At 44.2% G+C, this 24,955-nt stretch overlaps 6 protein-coding genes across 6 annotated transcripts; 5 read left to right on the top strand and 1 right to left on the bottom strand.

Moving 5' to 3' along the window:
- The first annotated feature begins 222 nt into the window (after positions 1-222).
- On the top strand, positions 223-7,309 carry LOC142989617 (Na(+)/H(+) exchanger beta-like). Its single transcript, XM_076139207.1, has 12 exons — positions 223-863; positions 2,283-2,743; positions 2,891-3,141; positions 3,896-4,113; positions 4,200-4,396; positions 4,478-4,567; positions 4,677-4,747; positions 4,974-5,147; positions 5,231-5,342; positions 5,504-5,602; positions 5,784-5,856; positions 6,012-7,309. Exons 1-12 carry the CDS (start codon positions 560-562, stop codon positions 6,278-6,280), a joined length of 2,319 nt encoding a protein of 772 aa, XP_075995322.1. The 5' UTR covers positions 223-559; the 3' UTR covers positions 6,281-7,309.
- A 363-nt stretch (positions 7,310-7,672) lies between these two features.
- LOC142989619 (fatty acid-binding protein, liver-like) lies at positions 7,673-8,935 on the top strand. Its single transcript, XM_076139209.1, has 4 exons — positions 7,673-7,754; positions 8,187-8,359; positions 8,615-8,704; positions 8,805-8,935. Exons 1-4 carry the CDS (start codon positions 7,688-7,690, stop codon positions 8,853-8,855), a joined length of 381 nt encoding a protein of 126 aa, XP_075995324.1. The 5' UTR covers positions 7,673-7,687; the 3' UTR covers positions 8,856-8,935.
- A 395-nt stretch (positions 8,936-9,330) lies between these two features.
- LOC142989618 (uncharacterized) lies at positions 9,331-13,339 on the top strand. Its single transcript, XM_076139208.1, has 6 exons — positions 9,331-9,495; positions 10,646-10,750; positions 11,460-11,563; positions 11,658-11,832; positions 11,905-11,958; positions 12,074-13,339. The coding sequence occupies exons 1-6, from the start codon at positions 9,431-9,433 to the stop codon at positions 12,297-12,299; spliced, it is 729 nt and encodes a 242-aa protein (XP_075995323.1). The 5' UTR covers positions 9,331-9,430; the 3' UTR covers positions 12,300-13,339.
- Positions 13,340-14,341: 1,002 nt separating this feature from the next.
- LOC142989793 (gap junction alpha-9 protein-like) lies at positions 14,342-15,832 on the top strand. Its single transcript, XM_076139480.1, has one exon. The coding sequence runs from the start codon at positions 14,342-14,344 to the stop codon at positions 15,830-15,832; it is 1,491 nt and encodes a 496-aa protein (XP_075995595.1).
- A 588-nt stretch (positions 15,833-16,420) lies between these two features.
- mycbp (MYC binding protein) lies at positions 16,421-18,215 on the bottom strand. Its single transcript, XM_076139107.1, has 5 exons — positions 17,878-18,215; positions 17,615-17,687; positions 17,452-17,500; positions 16,742-16,871; positions 16,421-16,625 (listed from the first exon to the last, which is right to left on the bottom strand). Exons 1-5 carry the CDS (start codon positions 17,890-17,892, stop codon positions 16,581-16,583), a joined length of 312 nt encoding a protein of 103 aa, XP_075995222.1. The 5' UTR covers positions 17,893-18,215; the 3' UTR covers positions 16,421-16,580.
- A 127-nt stretch (positions 18,216-18,342) lies between these two features.
- Positions 18,343-24,660, top strand: LOC142989558 (sialin). Its single transcript, XM_076139101.1, has 11 exons — positions 18,343-18,517; positions 19,353-19,507; positions 20,420-20,640; positions 20,752-20,985; positions 21,099-21,273; positions 21,487-21,605; positions 21,821-21,982; positions 22,114-22,246; positions 23,016-23,163; positions 23,340-23,430; positions 23,709-24,660. The coding sequence occupies exons 2-11, from the start codon at positions 19,423-19,425 to the stop codon at positions 23,898-23,900; spliced, it is 1,560 nt and encodes a 519-aa protein (XP_075995216.1). The 5' UTR covers positions 18,343-18,517; positions 19,353-19,422; the 3' UTR covers positions 23,901-24,660.
- The last annotated feature ends 295 nt before the right edge of the window (positions 24,661-24,955 follow it).

The following is a 24,955-nucleotide window of genomic DNA, read 5'->3' as shown; positions in this document are numbered from 1 at the left end:
ATGAATCAGTCTAAATTTAACATTTAATGCATTTGTAATATTTTTAATATTATTAATTATATGTAATTTATTTAAATATTGTGTTAAAAACTCTTGTATTTAAGTGTTTAACCGCTGTACAATGAAACGTGTCCGTATGTTGTTGTGGTCATGTGGCTGAATGACTCCTCCCCTCCTGTAGGTGTCGCTGTATCGCTGTAACACTGTGTGGAGGAGGCTGACTTGGGTGGGGAGAGTGATAGAGAGAGAGACAGGGGGACAGAGAGACAACTAAAGGTCCAGACGCGAACGCAACAGGTTTGCTACTGACTTCATCGCATCACCGCATCAGAAGAACAACAACAATGTAATTTAAAATCGCCATTCACCGACGAATAGAGCTCGTTTGCTCCCTCAAATCTGCTCCAACCGCCGTTAGATCTCCTGATACTATGCGTGATTTCAGCATGCCTGGGAAACCGGTGCGTAAAAGTGCGCGTTTATCCACGGCGCACCGTTATCATTATCTGCATCATCTTCATCGGATCTCCGCTCGAGTTTAACCGTCTAAAGTCTGAAAATGGCTGTGCGCCTCAGCCTCCGGCTCGATCCTGGCGGACAGAAGACGAGTTTCCGTCCCCGTCTCGTCCTCGTTTGGGTTCTATTGATCGTTTTCGTCGCCGCCGTTGCCTGCGCCGAAGGTGACATACCGGAGAACGGGAGCGGAGGAGTGAGAGAGGAAGAGGAGCAGGATTCCCATCAGCCCTCGAATTTGTCCACGCATCACAGAAAGTCTTTCCCCGTCCTCTCTTTCAACTACGAGCACGTCAGGAAGCCGTCTGCCATCGCACTATGGATCCTGCTCGCCCTGCTCATGAAACTTGGTGAGTGCTGGATCTCACGCACACACACACACGCACACACACTGCGGCATCAGTCCAGGTGGTGTGTGTGTGTGTGTGTGTGTGTGTGTGTGTTGGCTCCCAGGTGTCTGCTTGTGAAGGTGACACAAACTTCCCATTTCCATCTCAGTTTTCATGATAATCACTCAATTCTGGACAGCTTCATGTCATATCTTTACATTTTGTTTAGATTTTGATCTTTCTGCAGCTCAGCCAGGGGTAAATCTGAGTTTTGATGGACCACAGGTGCAAGAACATGTCACTTGAGGAGATGTTGGTCTTCATCTTCATGTATAAGTAATGTTTATCTGGGGCAGAAAGATGACAACAGGCCCCAGATGTCTTCATTCCCAGCTTCTATTCCTGCTGGATGAGTTCATACGGGAATCCAGCCTTATTTTAGCCCCACTTTGCTCCGTGTAGATGCTTTAAATGCTTGCATTAATGGAATGGTGGAGTTTAAAACCCGCCCGTCAGCTTTATCTATTCCTCCAGCTGTCGTCTCCGAGGGGGCGGCCCGGCTTCCTGTCCTAATGCTCCGCTCGATAACAAAGACGACAGTGTGCAAAGTCAGAGAGTGTAGAGGTGGGAGGAGGCGGGGGGGTCATGGCAGCACACACACACACACACACACACATTCACATACACACACATACACACACATACACACAAGACCACTGACTGCATGAAACGCCACAGACACATGGGAAACAGCGGCTTGGTGCGAGTCACATGACTGACAGTGAAGGCCTCTTTGACCCGGGACAGTGGACAGAGGACAGAGGACAGAGGACGCTGAGACACTGGATTGTACCGATTGATGCATAGGCCATGAAAACCAAGAGCTGAAAGCAACAGAGAACAATTAGGGAGCTAAACTCTCTCTGTACATTCGTATCCTCCATTCTCAGCCTTTATGTTGTTCTGTTCAGATCTCTAAGGGTTGCTGGTTTGGATCCTAATAGAGCTAAATTGTCCCCAGAAGACATTCGCAGACACACAAACAAACAAACACAAACCCATCAGCAGCTGTTTGTTGCCCTGCAGCTTCTCTGAGCGCTGCTGTAAACATTCTGCTGTTTAATATTTCATGAGGAAGCTTCAAGTTTGAGTGACGATTTACTGCTGGGATGCAGCTGAAGAAGCAGAGAGGATGAGGACGAAGAGCTTTGTTTTTATTTTCAACCTGTCGATAATTCTGTAAAGTCTGTAGGGTGACCTTTCCTCTGAATGTGTCGGCAGCGGCCTAAAGGGTTGCTGGTTTGATTCTCGAGCTGGCAGGAGAAATCGGGATCAGGAAAATGTCACTTTCCCTTGAGTGCCTTGCTCATAGGCACACTATCACAGATACTGAGGAGACACGATTCTGCTGTTCATCTTTGAGTTTCCCTCCTCCCTCAGGTTTCCACATTATCCCTCGGGTGTCCAGCGTCGTCCCAGAGAGCTGTCTGCTGATTGTGGTGGGCCTGCTGGTGGGCGGCATCATCAAGGCCATCGGAATGGACGCCCCTGTGCTCGACGCCGAGCTCTTCTTCCTCTACCTGCTGCCCCCCATCATCCTCGACGCCGGCTACTTCCTGCCCATCCGGCCCTTCACGGAGAACATGGGCACCATCCTGGTGTTCGCGGTGGTGGGCACCCTGTGGAACGCCTTCTTCATCGGCGGGATGATGTACCTGGTGTGTCAGTTGGATGCGACCAACCTGGGCAGCGTGGATCTTCTGTCCTGCCTGCTGTTTGGTTCCATCATCTCAGCCGTGGACCCCGTAGCGGTCCTGGCTGTGTTCGAGGAGATCCACATTAACGAGCTGCTGCACATCCTCGTGTTCGGAGAGTCGCTGCTCAACGATGCCGTCACTGTGGTGAGTGAGGAGGAGGAGGAGGAGGAGGAGGCGGGTGAATGTAGACCAGGGGACAGAGATCAAATGGAACAAAGAGCAAGTTCTGATCTTGGCGTGTCTGTTTAAGGTCCTGCTGAATGGCCTTGCTCTCTCTCCGTCTCTCTGCAGGTTCTCTATCACCTCTTTGAGGAGTATTCCCACGCGGGGACGGTGACCGTGCTGGATGCCGTTCTTGGCGTGGTGTGCTTCTTCGTGGTCTCCCTGGGCGGCATCTTGGTGGGAGCCATCTACGGTATCCTCGGAGCCTTCACCTCCCGCTTCACCTCGCACACACGCGTCATCGAGCCGCTCTTTGTGTTCCTCTACAGTTACATGGCCTATCTCTCCGCCGAGGTCTTCCACCTGTCGGGAATCATGTCGTAAGTACAAGTCGACTCGTTCACTCGCCAGGCCTCGGGATCCGTGCTCGCCAAGTTTGTGTAGGAAAACTGAGAGAGGGCTCATAGGGACAAACCCACAGTGTGTCTCTGCTCTGCCCCTTGACTACTGAACGTGTAAATAGAGGACGTTGTCAGTCAAAACAAATGTTTGAAGTATTAAGAAGGGCTGCAGATGACAGATCTCATATAACAGCTGATCACTGTGCCATTCTGCGACACATTCAAATACTCTGTCATCTTTTTAATGCTTCTACTTACAAAACAGCTGCGTAAACACAATTTTCTCCAGAACCAGAAACAACAGCAGGGAAATGAGCAATTTAGAGTTAATGTAACAGAGTGATCATTCAGGAGTGTGTGTGTGTCTGTGTGTCTGGCTTGGTTTGTGTGTTTGTCTGTCATCTAGTGGCCAAACACCTCACTAACACCTCAGTGCATACACATGAACATTGCAGCAGTTCCAGTTCATTTTATTAGATATTCTGTACGCATGATGACATCCCTGCCTGCATGAGTTCTTGCCCCATTTGCAACACCAAGCTCTGTATACACACTCTGTTCTGCTCTCCAATAATGTCGTGTTTGATTTGATGAGGCATTTATTAGAGGGGTGACTATCCTAAATCCTGTTTGGGTTCAAATTGCACGTCTGTGGGATCTCACTAAGATTCCGTTTGGCTCAGATGTCCTGGTTGTATCACTTGAGTCGTTTCTCCTGCCTTGTTCCACACAGGTTGATCGCCTGTGGTGTGGCGATGCGGCCGTATGTGGAGGCCAACATCTCCCACAAATCCTACACCACCATCAAATACTTCCTGAAGATGTGGAGCAGCGTGAGTGAGACGCTCATCTTCATCTTCCTGGGTGTCTCCACTGTGAAAGGTCCTCACGCCTGGAACTGGACCTTCGTCATTTGCACAGTCCTCCTCTGCCTCGTGTCCAGAGTGCTGGGTCAGTGGAACCAAAAGGAAACACTTTGATTTGCTGTGTTTTCAAATGTTTCTTTCCTAATGTGAGTCACGGTTTGTGTTCTCCAGGCGTCATCGGCCTCACGTCCATCATCAATAAGTTCCGTATTGTGAAACTGACCAAGAAGGATCAGTTCATCGTGGCCTACGGTGGCCTGAGAGGAGCCATCGCCTTCTCTCTGGGCTTTGTGCTGGCAGAAAGTCACATGAAGAACATGTTCCTCACCGCCATCATCACAGTCGTCTTCTTCACCGTGTTTGTGCAGGTAAGAGTCACTTTGTGAATGTGTGACTGACTTACTTTAAAGTCCTTTACTGACCTATTGTGTGTGTGTGTATGTTCTCAGGGAATGACAATCAGGCCTCTGGTTGAGCTGTTGGCAGTGAAGAAGAAGAAGGAGAGCAAAAGATCCATTAATGAAGAGATTCACACACAGGTAAACAAACGGCCATCATGTTTGAATGTTTCACCAGGAAAGAAAAGAAAGGAAAACATTAGATCATCATTGTTTGTCTTTGTAAAACCCTTCATCATTTTGCTTTCAGTTCCTGGATCATCTCCTCACTGGGATTGAAGACATCTGTGGTCATTATGGTCATCATCACTGGAAAGACAAGTAGGAGCACTTTGATCCTGTCATCTAACACCTTCCTGTGGTTCTGGTGTTCCTGCGTAGTCTTAATGGATGTTGAGGCTACGGGAGGGAGCAGAGGAAAACAGAGAGCAGCCACATTCAGATCGATCTAAATTACTGGTTCCAGCTGCTGTGATGCTTTGCTGTCTGTTGTGATTTTCCACTCATGGCTCTAATCAGGTGAGTGATCTGTGCCTCCTCTTCCCAGGCTGAACCGCTTCAATAAAACCTACGTGAAGAAGTGGCTGATCGCAGGCGACCGCTCCTCTGAGCCACAGCTTATCTCCTTCTACAACAAGATGGAGCTGAAACAGGCCATGATGCAGGTGGAGAGCGGGAGCACGGCCAAGCTGCCCACTGCTTTACCTGCAGTCTCCATGCAGTGAGTATGAAGCTGGGACTGTGAAGGTCAAATAGAATTTAAACTTTAAGCACATTATTCATTTATATCTGTGATCTGCACAGGAACATCCAGCCACGTCTGTCCAGTGGAAGGACGATACCGAGCATCTCCAAAAGCCGTGAGGAAGAGATCCGGAAGATTCTGAGAGCAAACCTGCAGAACACCAGACAGAGGGTAAGAGACACACACAATGTGAGGAGCCGGGCTTGCATTCAGGGTTTTAATTATTCCATCCTGCTCTGCTCCAGGAGTATTCAATCATTGAGACACGTTTCAGGCAGGAGAGTTACGTCTGTGATGCTCATGCTCATGTCTTTGGTCTGGTTTGTCCTTAGCTCCGCTCCTACAGCAGACATGATCTGTTGGTGGACCCATTCGAGGATAACATGAGTGAAGTTCGCTTCAGGAAGCGCAGAGTGGAGATGGAGAGGAGGGTGAGTTCTGCAGTGACTGGTGTTCTTCAGCTTAACTCTACATTTTGGCCTGCAGGTGGCACCAGAGGAGAGGACATGTTGTCGTCCATTGTAGAGCTTTGTGGAAAAAGCTGCATTGCTTAAGTCATTCAACCAAAATGAGTTTCTTACTGGTGCTTCTTGTTTTCTGTCTCATGTCCAGATGAGTCACTACCTCACTGTTCCTGCTAACCGCCAGGAAACTACTCCAGTGAGGAAAGTCTGCTTTGAACCAGGTGAGTTATAGACTCAGTTGACCTTATAGAAATTAATTGGATGAACCCAATAAACAGCTACACAATGATCCCAATCCAAGCGAACGCACAATGAATAATCTTGTGTGTAATTATAAAAGGCTTCACAGTCTAATGTGTCACTAATTGTTTCCCAGAACACCAGATTTACACTTACGACGAGGAAGGTGAGAGTCGAGTGCCCCAGCCAGATCCCAGCTTCCCTCCTGACGCTGTCGACCTGGTGGACGAATCCTCCCACAGGCCCAATCAGGGGAGGAGCACGCTGCAGACGGAGGGCGACTCCAAGCCAAAGGAGAACGTGCCAGACAACCCAGAAGACCAAGACCAACTGAAGCTGTCCCGCTGCCTTAGTGACCCCGGTCCACACAAGGACGAGGAAGAGGACCAGCGCTTCCTTTCCTGATGAAGCACATACTTGCAGTACTTGGGGAAGACATTAAAACTGAGGATTCACTGTCACTGTGAGAGAAACCAGATACTGATCACTTCAAGTGACGGCAGTATTATTACTGATGAGATCAGCTTTTATTTTGAAATGCATTTAAAAAGCTCACACCAACAGCTGTTTACCATTTCCAAATTTTATGATGGCTTGCTTGTCAAACCCATCTGTGTTTGTGCTTCGTATGTTAACCAGCATACCTGCATTGAATATTCCAGATAAGCATGAACCTTTATTTTATCCTGCTTGAAGCACCAGATGGGTGCAGCTTCAGAGGAACAATCAACCCCCAGAGTGCCCCCATGGAGCAAACACCTTCAATCTGGTTCTCCAAGTATGTTAAAATATCTAATAAGTAGGATTTGTGAACAATCTTAGCAGTGTTTTTGTGGTTCCAAACATGGCTGCATGATGACGCGTGTTCTTCTCAGGGATTGAAACATGGCACAGTATGATAACAAAACAGGTGTGTTTGCATCTAGATGTGACCGATGTGAGCTTAAGTCTTCAATAACATTCCACCAGTGATCCGGGTGTCACAGTTTATCCACATGAGCAGCTACAAATAATAATTATACGTACATAAAATAATGTAAAAGATTTTGAATTGAGGCTGCAAACATCAATTATTCTAAACATAACATCGTCTTGACCTAGATAGATTCATGAAATGACAAAGAAAACTGCAACAAAGCTTTCACAGAATCACACACATTTTAGAAGTATTAGTCCTATTGTCCACTATTGTATTTATGACTGAAATGTCTTGGAGTGCTTGGATGCACTGGCATGACATTTGGTTCCATCATCCCTGCTCCCCAGAGGAAGACCCTCACTTCATTACTGAATCAAATCCCTGAGCTTTTGCTGCCTGCACATAGTTGCCTTAAAAATGTTTTGCTTTTGTGCGCCACATGTATTGTTTTTTCTATTTTATTGAACCTGTATGTTGAAGAAAAGCTTTAATTTGTATGTGAAATAAATATTTGTCATAACCTTAAGTTTAGCAATCATATGTTGTCATTTTGAGCAAGTAGGCGTTCTTTAGTAGCATCAGGCTCATTGTTATCTTACTGATGAGATGAGCTAATTCATGCGGTAATGTTTATCCTAGTAGGATCATTTACACAATCGTCAATGAAAGTGATACAGAGGACATACAGTTTCCGTGTCCCCTGTGCTGTGGCCGTGGTTACACTGTCACTGAAGGCAATATCAGGGAAAATCAGCCCATGATGGCCCTCACTGGAGATTTCCCTTTGAATAACAGGGAGTTTGTAGTCCCCAACATGCCAACCCCCTGGTGTGTGACAGGATTGTGACATCAAGAACAACAAATACCCTCAGGCCACAACACAAGCAGCAGACATGGACTTCACCGGCACATGGAAAGTCTATTCTGAGGAGAATCTTGGAGAATTCCTCAAAGAAATCGGTAAGAATGATCCATCACTACTATATATATACTATATCATACAGTATGTTTAATATTCTGACATGATTACTGATAAAACTGATGACAACGGACTTTTTCTCTCAATCATCCTCACAACCAAGAAATTACAATGAAATCATATTCAGAAGTAAGAAGAAAGCAATTGATGAATTCCTATTCACTGGTTGAATGTAACCAATAGTTAATCCTACGACTGCATCAATATCATTTGTGGATTTAATGTAAATCCCCATTCGTTCATGGATCTGTATTTAATCCATATGTTTCATGAACTTAATGTTAATGTTGTACATTACTTATTGCTTACAGAATTTGCTATCAACTAGTGCATAATGTTGAACGATTAAGATAAATTCTTAAGTTGGGTATGTGATTTTATTTGACTGCTTGTCTTTTTGATCTGTTCCCAAGGCGCACCTGAAATGGTTGTAAAAATGCGACAGGATAACAAACCTGTGGTGGTGATCGAACAGAACGGCAAAGACTTCACCCACACAATCAAGTTTGCCATGGTCACCAAAAGCCACTCCTTCACCCTTGGAGAGGAGACAGAAATGACCACTCTGGACGGCAGGAAGGTTAAGGTAGTTTAAGATCCTGAGAGTTGTTCCCCACACTCATGGTCCAGATCTTTCGTTCCCACATGCCACCCTTAAACAGTAAAACAGTGCTTAACCTTTCATTCTAATAAGGCTACAGTCCTGTTTTGGTGCATGTTGAAAGCATGATGTAATGAGCAGCATGTCATATGAAGAGAGGCTTTCTGCGTTTACTTTTTTCATTTGAAAGGGAAATGTGCTTGTGGTCCCTCAGTACTCTCACTATTTGTTCCTTGTCAGTGTACCATGACAGAGGAGAATGGGAAGCTGATTGCTAAGTCGGATAAATTCACCTGTGTCCGCGAAATCCAAGGGGATGACATGATTGAGGTCAGTGCCTTTATTTGCAAAATATGTGTGATCGGACTTTCTTAGCAGGGATGTTTAATTGCTTGTAACATGCTTTGTTTGTATCTCTGTTCCCTGGCAGACATTCACTGCTGGCTCTGTGACTTTCATCAGCAAGAGTAAACGTGCCTGATCAATTTCAGAGACCACACGGAACCTTCAGGACATCTATCAGGGGACCAATGAAAAATTAAACAATAATAGATAAAAGATGATAAACTGACTAGAAATATAAACACATAAACAATGAAATAAATGAATAAATAATCGCCTGTGTAGTTAATTGTCATAAGTTAAAGTTATAATTGTGAAGAAGGATTTAGTTTTGTTGTTTGCTGAAAACCTCAAATCCCCAATTTAATGGTTAAATGGTAACAGATAAATACTTAAAGAGGCTTAGGGATGAGCATTGGAATATAATAGATTAGAATAATGGCATAATGTACTTACTGTCGAACCGAATATTTATTTACCACTGATTTAACTGTTTATCCAGCGCACCGGTGAGATACCGCAGTCAGACAGCAGATAGCGCTGTGGCTTTTGCTGGAATAAAAGCGCCGTCTTCAGTGCGCAACCGCCGCAGTTTTGGTCCCGCTTTCGATTGCACAGCTCACTTCAGTGCGCATGCGCATGCAGCTTTGGTCCCTCTTTCGGTTGCACTGCCCGGGCTAAATACATTCTTTTTTGTTGAGCGTGTGTAACTTTATGTCCAGATACATGAGGCCTCCAAACACGTCTCTGTTTGTCCGAAACATCTCAGACGAGTCCAGGTGAGTCCGCACGCAGAGCCGCTCCCACTAAAACACTCTGAAATGAACTCAAACCAACGGCAGCTAGCCCAGTTAGCCAACGAGCTAACTGGTTACTGGTTATATTGTAAAAAGCTTCACGTTACGTTCAACTAAGGTTCATTCAACGCCTTGAGAAGTTATTTATCATTTCTCCGACGTTCTAAGCGTTTTGTCTGTTTTCATGTATCTTAAATGGCGTGTGTTAGTGTTGTAATGTGTCTAAAGCTACGAGTCCTGTTTATAAATAAGTCGGTTACCGTTTGTCATAGCGATATAAATATACAACTCCATACTTATTGAGGAATTTTATTTATATTAGAGGCTACACCCGGACTGAGTTGGCCTACTAGTAAGACTGAAACATTATAAATAGCTTCTATCTTAATCTAGCCCATAAACTTAGTCTTTATATCGCACTTTTCTTCATTAATTTCTAAAATATTATCAGTACAGACTATGACGTAATCTCCACATTAAGGTCATTGACTGAAGTCCAAAAGGCTGAACAGCTGTCTAACATTCCTGTTATCTTAGAGACATTTTGGATTTATTTATTCGTTATTTGACTGATTTAAAAACCGAATTGATTTCATTTGACACCGTTAAATTCATAGGAGACATTTTAAGTGACCAGAAATGACAAATATCCTCTTATAAGACCAAAACAAACTAAGTTGCAGTGGTGTAAAGTAGTCCCAAAAGATGTTTCTCACTCCTGTCATTATCATCTGAAGTATGAACGTTAAACTGGCTCCATGTGTCCAGATGTACTGTGATAATTACTGTCCAGTTTTGAGTTCAGATAATCGTGGAAAAGTAACAGTGTTTCCTGTAACCATATTCACACACACACATACACACACCACCTTGTCTTTGCTGAGAGGTTCTTCATTTGAAATACTGCATTAACCCGCATGCATTAAAAAAATGTATCTTTAAAGGGACAGTTCACTCTTCTGGTAAGACAAAATCTGTTCAAATTCATGTTTTGTTCCAAAACAAAAAGTTCAAAAGTGTGTAGAAGCTGAATTGTCCCTTTAGCGTTCTCTTCCAGATGTTATTGGTTGATCACATGCGTAGTTGTGTTGGCCTTGGTCAGTTGAGTCATATTTGTATTTACGGTGTTCAGGCCTGAGGATTTGCGGCGTGAGTTTGGCCGCTATGGGCCGATAGTAGATGTCTACATCCCACTTGACTTCCATACACGTCAATCAAGAGGATTTGCTTACATTCAATATCCTTTCCTTCTGAGTGTGTGTCACCAAGTGTTCCAGGTCACGCTAACCGATTTGTGTCACGTCTCTTTCAGCGGAGAAGAGTTTGCTGTCATGTGATGTTTGTATTTTTGCCTGCCTTGCCTCATTCACATAAATATCTAACGTACATTTTTCTGTTATTGCTTCAGAAAATGTAAAAGCGTCCCGTTGTGGAAGCGGCCACACACAGAGTAACAAAGACCCGTGTAGAGTAGCTGTAAAGACAAAGTCAAAGACCTTCAGGAACAGAGAGGGAAAAGGTTGAAAAGAGAATGTAAAGCAAGAAGAGGAAAAGGGTGGAGACGGAGACAAGGCTTGGATATGGCGGCAAAGAATGGGGAAAAGAAAAAAAGGGATTTAAAGAGGAAAAGCCCCAAGTCCCTCTGGGAGTCGATAAAGAGTGTAAAGGTCAAGATGAAGTTCAAAGCCAAGCATGGGCAAAGGTAACAAGTCTGAATTATTTTGTATCCTCCCAACGACAAGCCACTAATCTGACATGGCATCCAAATCAGCTGTCCCAATGACATCATCCTTTTAATCAAGACAAGTTGATTGACTGTGTTTCATTTGTTTCCATACCCGTGGATTCCTGATCCCACAGACGGTGATTTGATTTATATTTAAATGTGTGTGGCCTCACTAATAAAGCCAAAATCAACAAAAACAAAACCCTTAACCACGCCGCATGTTTGAAGACGTGCGCGACGCTGAAGATGCCCTTCACAGCCTGGACAGGAAGTGGGTGAGTGGCCGGCAGATTGAGATCCAGTTTGCCCAGGGCGACAGAAAGAGTAAGTGGTTTGAATTTGTTCTTTAACACCCAAAATTGAAACGACGACGCATTTACTTGTATGATGCTTAATAATCCCTGGCTTCACATCACAGCGCCAAATCAGATGAAGTCGAAGGAACGGCGATCACCTGGCAGGTCCTCGCGATACGACGACCACGACAGAGACGGTCGCCGTGGCCGCCGATCTCGTAGCCGCAGTTACGAGCGGTACCGATCACGCAGCCCGTCTCACGACCGCCGGCGCAGGCGATCCGAGAGTCCCAGAGAGTGAGTTCCCATTTGTGCAGAAGAGCTGCTGTAGCTTTTGATTCAACATAGAAAACTAACTCTCCTCTCCAGGTCTCGTGGGCGGATGCATGGAAGAGGAAGAAGCAGGAGTCGTGAGGAAGAGGGGTAAACCATCTCTACACAGTTGACCTCTGATTGACCTCAAGATTTCTCCCCCCCCCTAAAATTTCCATGATGTAATGAATAATCCCTAAAAGAAATTCTGGTTCTTTGTCTTCAGATCTAAGCGGAGGCCTCGTAGAGAGTCCAGGGGTCGGTCTCGATCCCGCTCCAGATCTGCGACCCCTCGAGACGATGTGAACCCGGCGGCGGCGGCAGCGGCGCCTGACTACACCCAGGAGGAAGTGCGGCAGACGCGCTCCCCGTCTCGCTCCAGGTCCCGGTCGGCGTCCAGATCACGCTCACGCTCGCGCTCCTGGGCTGGACGCAAGTCAGGAGGACGCTAGAGCGGAGGCGTCGCTCTGACTCTGACATATGGACTTGGGGCGCAAACTGGAAGGGAGCCGTCGTTTAACAAGATGTTGTTTGTACGAAATGATTTTGTCAGTTCTGATCCAAGTGGAGTTGAATGTAAGATATCCAGTGAACAGATTGAAATGCTTGTTTTTGCTGCTCTGTTTTAACAATGTTGGTCCTTTGCTTGGTTTATGAAATGCTCTGGTAACTTTCAGACTTGCCTTTAGGAGTGTCAGCCTTTAAAGTGATAGCCTAGAGGAGCCTCTCTCCTCTCTTGCCTTTTTTTATATACAGTTTTTTTTTTTTCTTTCTTTTCATCAAACTTATGCACCCGTCTTGACAGAAAAATCCAGTATTTGAAAAATGACCCAGTCTGTTCAGGAGCTCCATGGTTTGGCTGTTTTAGACAAATGTTTTATTTCCAGAATGTTGCGTAAACTCAAAGTTACTGCTTCTCCTTTTATGAAACATGCTGTAGCAGTTTAAGTTTCCTACACTACCTTCCTGACGGCTTCCATTTAATTTGGAGAGAATGCAAACCTGCTTGAGCTGACTGATCGTCACGGTGAAGATCATATCTGACTTTATTTTATTCTCCAATTTGTATTGTTTTAATGTAACTTTGACAAAAATGCACGTCGGATGAATGTTCACTGTGATTGATTACTAATCTCAAACATTTTAAGTCTAGATTGGGAAGTGAACCCTTACAGTGCCGTGTGGAACGCCATGGAATATCCGTTAAGTAAATATGAAACTCAAAACACTGTCAAAGTATTTTTAAAGTATTGCAATTTTGTTAGCTAACATCAACCTGAAACAGTTAAAAATGTAAAATAGTTTTGAGTTTGGTTTTCGGTTCATTTTGGAACATTTGTCCAAATCTGTGTTGTTTATGCTCTTCAGTTGACCGTTCTATTTTTCATAATGAACCTTGTCACTATTTGCATGTCTCATCTTCCTGATAGTCTCTTTTGTTATTGGGAAGAATGTTTTTTGGGAGTAATAAATGGATAACATGGAAATTGAAGTGGCATTGTAACGTCTTATATAAAATGAAAACAACTTCTAACTTCCTGTGATGCTATTTAAAAACTCTTAGATATGATTTATTATTGCTAATATGTGAATTCATGAAAACAGTTCAGTATTGTTTGTTACTCCAGCCATGAACATTGATTTCCTGTTAATGGAATGCATTTCCACTCGCTGGAAGGGAGAACATCAAATTACTTTTGCGGTGAGGCAACCATGCATGAAATGGGACGTGTCCTATTGATCAGAGCACTGACAAAAAAACACTGATGACAAAAGTACAGTGTGCATCAGGAGCCACTATGACCGAAAAACCTTTGGAATAGGGTTTTGGTAACAGCTTCATCTCAGTTTATAATTTTAGTATATCATCACATCAAGTTAATTAGGTTGATTGAAGGCAAACATGGGAAATGAAACCCCTCACCTCCGTTTCCCCACAACTATGGCAGCAGAATATTATGGGTCTGCTTGTATTTGATAGTTGCAATATCACAATAAACCCCAACAGATCAGTTTCCTGTGTTTACTCCCCATGACAATAATAAGTACCATTTATTCTATGATAAACAAAGTCCATACTGCTCATTGCTGAAGCCTGTACTTCATCTTGTACAGTCCAAATTGATTACTTAACTTCAATACTTGTGTTGTGTGTGATGTAATTCTTACACCACACAACAGAAAGCTTCATGATGTAACAGCTGTAGTGCAAAAGAGGCCACACATGATTGAATACTCATATTTCACCTCTAATGACTCAGGGCATCATCAATGGCAGTCTAGTCATTCTGCTGCGAGGAACATGACAGCACATCACAGTATTGATTTCAGTCCACGGTTCCCATGTTGGACACGATTTCATCCGGCAGCTCTCACTTGTTTCCCAGTTGTCACCATGAGGAGCCTGGAATCTCTCCTACGGCTTGAACCTTTAGATTTGTGGTTTTTGAAGAATGAAAGGTAAGTTTCCACTCAAAGCACTGCTTTATTGAAGATGGGAGACTGGAACTTCCTTGGTGGGATCTTGGAGGAGGTGCACATCCACTCTACCATGGTTGGAAAGATCTGGCTGACCATACTGTTCATATTCCGGATGCTGGTGCTGGGCGTCGCTGCAGAGGACGTTTGGAACGACGAGCAGTCAGACTTTATCTGCAACACCGACCAGCCCGGCTGCCGCAACGTCTGCTACGATCAAGCCTTCCCCGTCTCCCTCATCCGCTACTGGGTCCTCCAGGTGTTATTTGTGTCCTCGCCCTCCCTGATGTACATGGGCCACGCCATCTACCAACTGCGGGCTCTGGATAAGGAGCGCCATTGTAAAAAGGTGGCCCTTCGCCGGGAGCTTGAGTCAGTAGACCTGGAGCTGGTGGAGGTGCGGCGGCGGATTGAGAGGGAAATGAGGCAGCTGGAGCAGGGAAAGCTCAACAAGGCACCGCTGAGGGGTTCTCTGTTGTGTACATACGTGGTCCACATTGTTACTCGCTCAGTGGTGGAGGTGGCCTTCATGGTGGGTCAGTATGTTCTCTATGGCCACCATCTGAACGCTCTGTACAAGTGTGAAAGTGAGCCGTGCCCAAATGTTGTAGACTGCTTTGTCTCCAGGCCCACAGAGAAAACTGTTTTCATGATATTCATGCAAGCGATCGCCTGCATCTCTCTCTTTCTCAGCCTGCTGGAGATGATGCACCTGGGATACAAGAAGCTGAAGACATGGATCTTGGACTACTACCAAAATAGTAAAGATGACCTTGATGACGATTACATCAAGTCAAAGAAGAACTCTGTTATTCATCAGGTGTGCATGGGCACGTCAGTGGGTGGCAAGACTACCATTCCCACAGCACCAAGTGGGTACACGTTACTGTTAGAAAAGCAGGGCAACGGCCCTAATTACCCACTCCTCAATGCCTCCTTTGTCCCAGTACAAGGGGAGGCTGGAGCAAAGCCAGGCTCGGACAGTCACAAAGACAGCAGGGAGGATGTGCCAAGCCCCACAGAGCAGATGGGAACCTCTAACAACACCAGTAGCGAGACTCGTTCTCCTCCTGGAGACAAACGGGATGAGCTGGGCGAGGCGTCTTCACCCCATCAAGACGACAAGTGTGGAAGATCTGAGTATCCCACCCTCCTTGTAGCAGACACCTCCTCGTGCCCTACACTGTTGGGGATTGCAAGGAAATCACGGCGAATCAGTGCAACATGGAACTGCTCTACAGTGAGGGAGAGGAACAGCTCGGACAGTACAGACTCCTACAATGTGAACATCAATATGAAGCCACGGAGCAGCTTTGGAGCATCTCGAGCTAGGACTTTCCCAAGGAGACTGAGTAGGTCTCTGAGCCCAGACTCTGCAGAGGAGCTGAGTTTTGTATCTCGACACAGCCGTGAGAGCAACAGCCCCACTGCATCTTCCCCCAACCATCGAGTGTCAGCAGCCAGCAGCGGCAGCAGCAGGCGAGCTCCAACGGATTTGCAGATTTAATAGTCTAGGTTTGGATGCTAGTTGTGTGAATTTTGCACAAAACCTGAAAGCATTTATCATTTGTTAATATGGCTTTCACTTTATTTGAAGATATTACATTTGACTTCAAAGGGCATCTTTGTTACAAGTTGAGAAGCACATTTGCCGTCTAACTTGCAATCTAGCTTCTACTAATAGAAATATGCTTATTAAAACTGCTTTGTGGAACAGCATCTCTGTTTTTGGTCTGCCTCAATGTCTGCAATCAAGACACTAGATTATATTATTTCCTCAGTGGGAACTCATAAGGGATCACACAATGTTTTTCATGAACCCTTAATTCTGTGCCGTACACAGGAAGTATACAGGAAAACGTGGTGGGAAACCGAAGCAGAAAATCTATAATGTTGTTATGCAACATTTTACAACTATTCTAACATGTGTCACTGTGACTCGGTTCCTGGTTCAGTCATGTTCCTGATATCGGCATCATTTTGTCGACACATTTAAGATCACTGTCATGAATAACAGAATCAGAATGTTGTTATTTAAGATCGTTGGCCTAAGTAGAACACACACTTTGCTTTGGAAACAAGGAGAATGCAACAATGCTGCAAAACCATTTTAATGATGAGAAAGAAAACGTTGTTACATTACAAAAACTGTAGAGATGCGAACATTCATCTATTATTGCGGAATAAACATTTACATTACTTCTATGAAACACTATTTATGACAACTGTCCATATAAGGTCAAACACACACTCTTCTACTCTGCTGCTCTCTCCTCAGCTGGGGGTTCATATTGCATCAGCTGTAAAAGAGACATCAAGAGAGATTGTAAAAGTTTATACAAGCAATACATGCAACACACTCAAACTACAGTCAGTTACACCTGCATGGAGAAAGACCTAGTCAGTAGCAGCTCACTCTGTTTTTCAGCTCTTTGTTTTCCTCCATGAGAAGGTTGCACTTCTGCTGTAGATCAGACAGTTCCATGCGAAGAGCGCCGGCGTCTGCTGGCTCTGCAGCCGCCGCACCAAGGTGGAGTTTTATGAAGCTGTGCAGGTGAAGGTCAACGTGCACTCCCATCATGTTAGTGTTGTATTGACCCTGATGAGCCCCAGTAACCATGCATACAAAACACAGTGATAACTCCACGTGTTGCTTATGAGCCCAGATGCTATGTACTTGTGTGTTTTTGCTTTTATTTGCACCGACGTCACAGTTAAAGGATTTTTAAACGTTGTTACGATGCATGTAGGAATAAAGATACGTTTGTTTTATGATCTTATTGAAAAGTGTATGTTTCCCACCAGCAAGAGACACATTCTAACTTCAGGAATAAGGCTGGATGGACTATACTTATTGCACTTCTACTCTAGCTCTAGTTATGCTCTTAGCTGTTGGTTTAGGAAGGTAATGCGCTTACGATTTCTTGTGACCTGAAGTTCTTTTATCTACCTTTGTTGAACACACTTATTGTAAGTAGCTTTGGATAAAAGCGTCTGCTAAATGACCGTAATGTAATGTAATGTAATGTATTTGTCCTGGTATTACTGGCTGATATACACATAGTGCTTTTATATTGGAGATGTCAATTTGTATACATTTGAACATGTAGAGCAAAAAAAGGATACTCCATTGCGTTAGTGGGTTTGTCATTCTCTTCGTAAAGTGATACTAACACTATAAATGACAAAATGAAAACAATGTCAATGAATGAATACACGTGTGGTTGGAAATACTGGATTGGCCATGAATTGTGTGTGTGTGTGTGTGTGTGTGTGTGTGTGTACTTACCACTTGTGAAGGCGTCAAGGACCCCTGATTTTTCCAGGTATCTTCTGAACTGTTCTCGCTTTGATTCTGATGCCTAAAACAAAACAAAAGCTTCCTTAATTTCCAGTTTGTTTGCGGTGTCTCATGCGAACTCCTTCACTTATGACCATGTAGCTACTGGTTAGCACACGAGCTATAGAAACAAAACGCTTTCTCACACATATTATGATTACTATATATATACATTATGTATAATATATACAAAACAAGTTGCATTTACTTACGCTGTAATGGGCCATCAATGCGACGATGTACTATACCGGCAATTATCAAAGAAATGTTGCTCATGGGTAGCGTTCAGGGAGACTTACGGCAGCTGGGCTGTGTTTGCTTCAGTCCAGAGTACGGAAGTAGTTGCTATGACAACACGTGAAACTGCAATGCGGAAATACATCTTCCAGACTAGATACAATGTATAATAAGAACAATTTAACCTCGTAAACAAGACACAGAGTTCTTGAATATTTTTTAGAATCACGAAGCCAAAGATATTTATATGTGACGAAAGTAAACAGTTGGCCTCAAAACTAGCTAGACAGGAAGGGTTACCCTGCTGGTCACGTGCCGGGACGTCAAGTAGTCAGCGTAGATTCGTAAACACACGGATTGGCTAAACCGGTCGTCCACCGATGAAATTCCAGCGCGTGGGGTTGTTTTAAGATCAGTGTGTCCGCAGAACAAAAAAAACAGAACCGCTCATATGACTGCAGCAAAACAGATATGTTTTCTTTCGCCGCTGCCGATTTGACACATCCGATATCCTGTATGAGCGTCGGTGTTAATGTCGTTTGTACATTCAACACCGGCTCAACCGACCCAAGGGCCTGAACCAGACGTGACCGGCTTGTAACGTTTAACTACGAGGTAAGCAGAAGTAATTAATACACAGCAATGCTTCAATTATTAGTTAAATAAACACTGCTTGAGTTACCTTGTGCCTCCAATGATGTCATAATCATATACTTATCATATACAGGACTCATTGGGGTAAAAGTGTTTGTCTATGTAAGGTTTTATAGTAAAGTGTAGTGTTAAAGTGTTAAAAAGTTGCTTTCTCATCTCGTCCAAGCAGAGTAGAGACACAGACATACAAAGATGGATAGTTCAGTATCTGTGTTTATAGACTGATTTTGGACTCTTCCTCACATTGAGAAAATCTTCAACCTCTCACTTTTAGTACAGGTATCTTTCTGGCCAACTGGTGTGTCAAGTTCCAATTTATCTCAGCAGGCAGGTCCATAACTAACATTTTCACCATTTGAGGGTGTTTTTATAGCGTGAACACAAAATACCCCTACAAGCTATGGCAGCTTCTCTTCCTCAAAAACACACACACATATTGAAGAAACAAGATACAAAGTTTGAGCTGACAGCAGCTAAATAGTTTGGCGTCTGTTGAAAGAGCAGAAAAGGTTGCGGTTAAAGGGTTCATCACGAGACAAGTTCGCCCTGAGCTTCATCATCGTCTACATCTGTCTCCAGTGAAGATATTCTAAATAACAATAACTTATTGTCCAACATCGTGTCAAATCAAGAACATAACTGAAGTGTTTACACAGATAGAATCCTCAAAAGTTGCTTACAATCAGGTTTTAAAAAGTCATCATTTCATACTCATCAATATTCTTTCTCAACATCTCACATGATCACACGCTATCTCACACTTTTGACTGATCCATAACTGCCTTCATCCCTCCAGCATTTCCAGAGCACCATGGCTCAATGATATCATTTTGCAAACAAACACTTGTTGGTATAAACTGCTCGCCATGTCGCCACCACGCAACCTCTCAATCAACTCAGCCGCCTCGGACACCAGCGAAGACACTGAAGCCCTCATTAAGGATGATACAGGTATGCGTGTATGTCCAACACATGTTCAGTAAATATAAAGTGTTCAGTAAATGTGTCGTTTGCTTCAGTGTTTGTTGTCTTTTCTGTTTTCTCTAAATCAAACATGTCTGACACTGTTGACAGTTCTGTGATTGGTTGGCTGTCAGTCTAACAGTGAGGCGAGACGAGGCGTCACGAGGGCGACTCTATGTGCCTTACATGAAAACATATTAAAAGACAGGGATTGAAGCTACATACAGTATATAAAACTACAATACTTAGTAGATGGGGGGATTTTAGTTTGACAGCACTAAGCGATCTCTGCAGCCGATACTACACAGCACAGAGAGAAGGTTTTGCCAGGGCGATCATGACAGCTGTGACAGCATCCATGATTTCTGTGTGGAGGCGCAAATGACCGTCGCTGCAACTCAACACAAACAAACACAAGTTCCCTCGCTTTCTAATTGCAGTAGTATAAACTGTAGGTATAGCAGTAAGATAAGAGAAGATAAGATGGCTGTAACAAATCTATAAACGTTGCAGTCCCTCCCCCTTTCCCTCTTACTGCTTAGCTTGTTGTCCCTGTCCACCTGAACAGAGCTGAAGCCGAGTGTGGAGGCCCTGTGGTCCGGAACACACACTCTGTCAGTGGAATGTCCTGAATACACCAACATCAGAAGTGTTAAAGGGAACACACACTTCATTTCCCCCTCACAGTGGTTTGCCTCTGTCACACTGGTAAAGACTCACAGCTGTATTGAAATGAAGTGACTCAGTATCTCTAAAAAGAAACAAAACATGAACACGATTAAGAACGTATTATTGTTACTTTAAGGTCGAGGAGTCTATAACAGTGAGTTTTATGAGTTGTTATTGTTATATTATACCAGTTAAGCTTATTGTTTCTCCCTTGTGTCCACTTGTCCACAGTGCCGCCCCCAAAGTGTTGCTCGGCTCGTCTCAACCTGGCCATCCTGATGTTCTTTGGCTTCTCGGTGGTCTACGGTCTCCGTGTGAACCTGAGTGTTGCCATGGTGGTCATGGTGAACAGCACTGACTCTGATGGAGGTCTGAACACCTCCATACAGCACGCTTGTCCACTGCCTTCAGGGAAAGACAACAGCAGCCAGACGTTGCCCCAGATTGACGGGGTAACAAGCACGCGGTCATGGCATTACACCTTTTATGAAGGATCAAACAGCGTACAGCATACCTGATTTTTATTGTTTGATTCCTTCACTTCTCCCTCTCTCTTGCCTCAGGTGCCTCAGTACAAGTGGGACTCAGAGACTCAGGGCTGGCTGCTGGGAGCCTTCTTCTTCGGATACCTGTGCACCCAGATCCCCGGAGGCTATCTGTCCGGTCACTATGGTGGGACCGTATTCCTGGGTGGGGGAGTGCTGGGAACGGCTCTCCTCACACTCCTCACCCCCCTGGCCGCACAGTTGGGGTCTCGCGCGCTGTTTGCACTGCGGGCTCTGGAGGGCTTTGGAGAGGTGAGGGAAAGACAGACACAGACGAGGAAATATGAAGAACAAAGAGGTTTTAATGTTCAATTTTCAATGCTGCTTGTCAGTCTGTCCTAATCTTGGTCTCCGTGTGTCTGCAGGGTGTGACGTTCCCGGCCATGATGGCGATGTGGACTCGGTGGGCTCCTCCTCTGGAGCGCTCTCGCCTCATTACCCTGTCAGGAGCCGGGTCCAACTTTGGAGCCTTCGTGGCTCTGCCGCTCACCAGCTACCTCTGCCAAACCCTGGGCTGGCCCTGGGTTTTCTACTGCTGTGGTGAGTGACAACAAACACACACTTTATCACAAACAAAATACACACACACACTCATACAACCACAGTTTCAGCTACATAGTGTTCATTTTACTGAATTACTAAATCATGTACTGTAGAATAAAAGGTTCTTTTGTTACGTCTCCTCTTTCTCTCTCTCTCTCTCGCCCTCTCTCTCTCCCTCCCTCTCGCCCTCTCTCTCTCTCTCTCTCTCAGGGGCCAGTGGTTGCCTCTGGGCAGTCTTTTGGTTTATTTTTGTGTCAGATGACCCTCGCACCCATCGACGAATCAGCAAAAAGGAGAGGGATTACATCATCAACTCGATTGGACCTCAGGTGCAAATTAAATATTAACAGGTGCAACATTGTGCACACATTATCAGGCTTGTTGATTGTGTGTTAGTCTCACTAAGTTCGGGGCTTGCTGAATGTAATGAATAAGCAAATTCTCCTAGCACCTTGAAACTTGTTAATCTTTCATGTTCTCCATGTAGATATGCAGAGTTTTGGCTTTATGGACTTGTATCCACTAAACTGAAGCTTATCTCCAGGGTACAGCTCATGGCTGGTCTGTGCCTGTGCTCCCTATGCTGCTGTCTGGACCTCTGTGGGCCATCATCATCACCCAGATGTGTGGAAACTGGTTCTACTACACCATGCTAACCTCCCTGCCCACCTATATGGACAGCATCCTGCACTTTGACCTCAAATCAGTGAGGCTTGGAATTATTAGTTTCTCTTTTATTTTGGAAATGAAATTAAACAAACCTAGACACACACAAAAACCTATTCTCCCACTTTCCACCACCCCTATATAATGGATGGCCTCTCTCTGTCTCTCCAGAATGGCTTCCTGTCTGCTCTGCCGTACCTTGGCAGCTGGCTGGTTTCGTTGGCTTCTGGCCTCCTAGCAGATTATCTCATAGTCAGACAGCTGATTAGTGTCACAGCTGTCCGCAAGATATTTACACTCGCAGGTAAGAGATTCTGTCCCATCATCATTTCCTCTTTTTGTGTCCACATATGCTCGCTTGCTTGTTCCTATGAAGACTTTAACTGGTTCTCTTTCTGAATGTGTGCTGACTGTGTGTGTGTGTGTGTGTGTGTGTGTGTGTGTGTTTCTCTCTACAGGTTTTTAGGAAGTTAAAGGAAGAGTTTTGTTTTTTAATGTTTGAAACATTTGATTGCTTTTGGTTCAAAGTTGAGTGATTTGAACTCCTGTAAAAAAGTATCGCTCAGTAAACTATAACTATTTTTATTTATTTAACAACATTGTGCACCTTCTTTACATGCCCTCTATATTTTTCCATGTCCTCCTTTACAAAGTGTTTGGAGTTATAGGAAGGCTCAGTGTGTGAATGAGTGTGTGACACATGCAGTCATGCTTTAATATCTGAGGGTATAAAAGTGCCACACAGGCGACAGGTGTGATGTTTTTATATTCACAATTTATTACAGGCTATTAGGACTGAAGCGTATCACAGTGACACGCAGGGCTTTACATGGTGTAATACTGCCCCCGTGTGGTCATGAGGGCCAGTGAAATAGTTCAGAACTATCAAATTAAGCAGCCAAAGCAACGCAAATCATAGTGAAATTAATGGTACTACTATTACTAAACTGACAACGACAATAATTGGAGTAAATGTGTCTTCCGATGAGACAATCAAGATAAATCAGTAGATGCTCCGGTACATTTTGCATCATACTTTGATGGACCCCTCCCCCCCCTCTCTGTCTCTGCAGGTCTGGTGCCGTGTTCAGCTTTCCTTGTGGCTGTGTCCTACGCTGGCTGCAGCAGCATCATTGCCATCACCTGCCTCACACTCTCTACAACAGTAGGAGGACTCACCGCTGCTGGAGTCTACATAAACCAGATAGACATTGCTCCCCGGTGAGTGTCAAAGTCTGTACGCTGTCCCCCGTCCTGGAATTCAAACCTTTATTAAGACTTACATCCATGAACATATCCCATAGCCCCCTCTGATATAATGTGAGTAAGACCCGCCTCCATGTCTTTGTGCTGTGAAGACAGCCGATACTAAAGAATATGTGTTCTCTCTTCTCCAGGTATGCAGGAGTTCTTTTGGGAATCACCAATACATTTGGGACCATTCCAGGTGTTATAGCTCCCATTGTTACAGGCTACTTCACAGAAGATGTGAGTAAACTGAGTGGTTAGTTTGAGTCCCTCAAATCAGACGTATCAATAATGTAAGGGCTATTAACATGTAACCGCACTACATCTGCACAGTGACAGGTGAGGCTTTTAATAACAGAGGCACAGAGACATGCAGTATATCATTTTAGGGTTGTAAGCATTCTTACAACTAGTGTTACTTTGCAGCAGACAGTGTACAGTAAGCTTTACATTGACACATATACACTGTCACCACAGGGATAGAAGAGTAATGCCCCCTCTTCCTCTCTGCTGGTTAGCATTCCCTAGCAGGCTGGAGGAAGGTGTTCTGGGTCGCCGCTGGGGTCAACTTTATCGGCGCCATCGTTTTCACACTGTGGGGCAGTGGAAAGCTGCAGCCATGGGCGATGACAGAGGAGGAGAGGACAGAAGCAGAGAGGGCAGAGGCAGAGAGGGCAGAGGCAGAGAGGACAACGTCCGTCTCCACATAAGTGGTCAATACGTCAACAAATCTGCATAGTTATGCAAAGATAGACAAGAATGACAGATGTATTGTACTTTAAAGGAAAAGTTATACAGGTCAACAGGTAATCCTGTGGGAGATTGATGGTCAACTTTGGGCAAATATGTAGCTTTGGGTACCATAATTTTATCATGGTACACCAAAATGAGATTTTACAGTAAATGTGTATCGACTTTTAAAGAGGACTGGGTTAGGGTTTAATATGAAGTGACATGTATTGTGATGGAATGATTAAGATGCTTAGTTGAAGGTGCAACATGACATTCTGTCTCTTTGGGTGAAGAAGTGCCTTTTCAGAAATGTGGAAAATATAGTATAACTGTACTATACAACATCTCCGGTACTCCAAATCTGGTGCATATGCAGAGAAGGCCTTATATTTGATAACAGTGCCAAAACCTTGTGGACCATAATCTTTTATTCAAAGCACTTTCAGGGATTTTAAATGTGATGTGATCACATCTTGATGATGTCGCATCAAGGCGAAGCTTATATATTTCTTCAACTGAAATAATACTTTGTCTTTATGGAACACAGAGCATTTTAAACACGTACTCGGCTCATACAGCAGATGAAGATGCACTGTGACTGTGAAGACATGATGACCTTCAGTGGATTGGTTTACATTCTATGTGCTTTGAAAATGTATGATGTTAATTTTACTTTGCATTTTATTGTGAAAAAGACATTTATATTTATGAACAAAACAAAAAATGGATGCAAAGTCATGGCTTTGTGACTGTCATTTTTATTTAAGTAATCCTCAATGTGATATGCATCAGCTTTCAGGCCATAAGATGTTTAAATGACTAAAATAATGATATTTAGGTGACGGTGCCTCTGCCCTCAGCTGTCCAAAAACCTGCCCTGTGCATCGTCACCGTCATGCTGACATCCTGCCAACATCACTGCATCACATCATGAGACATGAACTTCATAAACATTAAAAGGGGGTGGTAGTTTGGTTCAATCATGTTATTACCAGCTGTGACAACATTCTTGAGGTCATAATGGGGTTTGGCA

Source organism: Genypterus blacodes, unplaced genomic scaffold, assembly GCF_046128005.1.
Source record: "Genypterus blacodes isolate CSIRO-AG114 ecotype Tasmania unplaced genomic scaffold, CSIRO-AGI_Gbla_v1 ptg000438l_1, whole genome shotgun sequence".
NCBI classification, from domain to species: Eukaryota; Metazoa; Chordata; class Actinopteri; order Ophidiiformes; family Ophidiidae; genus Genypterus; species Genypterus blacodes.
This window is presented reverse-complemented; position numbering and strand designations above follow the sequence as displayed.

Excerpts from the sequence above, each read along its gene's own strand:
- mycbp (XM_076139107.1), bottom strand. Across the intron at positions 16,872-17,451 it reads AAACCCACTAACGCAATGGA|CTTCATAAAACTCCACCTTG; the intron begins GTATCCTTTTTT and ends TCACCTGCACAG. Across the intron at positions 16,626-16,741 it reads ACAAAGAGCTGAAAAACAGA|CTGATGCAATATGAACCCCC; the intron begins GTGAGCTGCTAC and ends TCTCTTTTACAG.
- LOC142989617 (XM_076139207.1), top strand. The coding sequence starts at position 560 with ATGGCTGTGCGCCTCAGCCTCCGGCTCGATCCTGGCGGACAGAAGACG. Across the intron at positions 4,114-4,199 it reads CCTCGTGTCCAGAGTGCTGG|GCGTCATCGGCCTCACGTCC; the intron begins GTCAGTGGAACC and ends TGTGTTCTCCAG. Across the intron at positions 5,603-5,783 it reads GAGTGGAGATGGAGAGGAGG|ATGAGTCACTACCTCACTGT; the intron begins GTGAGTTCTGCA and ends TCTCATGTCCAG.
- LOC142989618 (XM_076139208.1), top strand. The coding sequence starts at position 9,431 with ATGTCCAGATACATGAGGCCTCCAAACACGTCTCTGTTTGTCCGAAAC. Across the intron at positions 10,751-11,459 it reads AGAGGATTTGCTTACATTCA|GTTTGAAGACGTGCGCGACG; the intron begins ATATCCTTTCCT and ends ACCACGCCGCAT. Across the intron at positions 11,564-11,657 it reads TGCCCAGGGCGACAGAAAGA|CGCCAAATCAGATGAAGTCG; the intron begins GTAAGTGGTTTG and ends TTCACATCACAG.
- LOC142989558 (XM_076139101.1), top strand. The coding sequence starts at position 19,423 with ATGTCGCCACCACGCAACCTCTCAATCAACTCAGCCGCCTCGGACACC. Across the intron at positions 19,508-20,419 it reads CCTCATTAAGGATGATACAG|TGCCGCCCCCAAAGTGTTGC; the intron begins GTATGCGTGTAT and ends ACTTGTCCACAG. Across the intron at positions 20,641-20,751 it reads CGTTGCCCCAGATTGACGGG|GTGCCTCAGTACAAGTGGGA; the intron begins GTAACAAGCACG and ends CTCTTGCCTCAG.
- LOC142989793 (XM_076139480.1), top strand. The coding sequence starts at position 14,342 with ATGGGAGACTGGAACTTCCTTGGTGGGATCTTGGAGGAGGTGCACATC.
- LOC142989619 (XM_076139209.1), top strand. The coding sequence starts at position 7,688 with ATGGACTTCACCGGCACATGGAAAGTCTATTCTGAGGAGAATCTTGGA. Across the intron at positions 7,755-8,186 it reads AGAATTCCTCAAAGAAATCG|GCGCACCTGAAATGGTTGTA; the intron begins GTAAGAATGATC and ends TCTGTTCCCAAG. Across the intron at positions 8,705-8,804 it reads AAGGGGATGACATGATTGAG|ACATTCACTGCTGGCTCTGT; the intron begins GTCAGTGCCTTT and ends GTTCCCTGGCAG.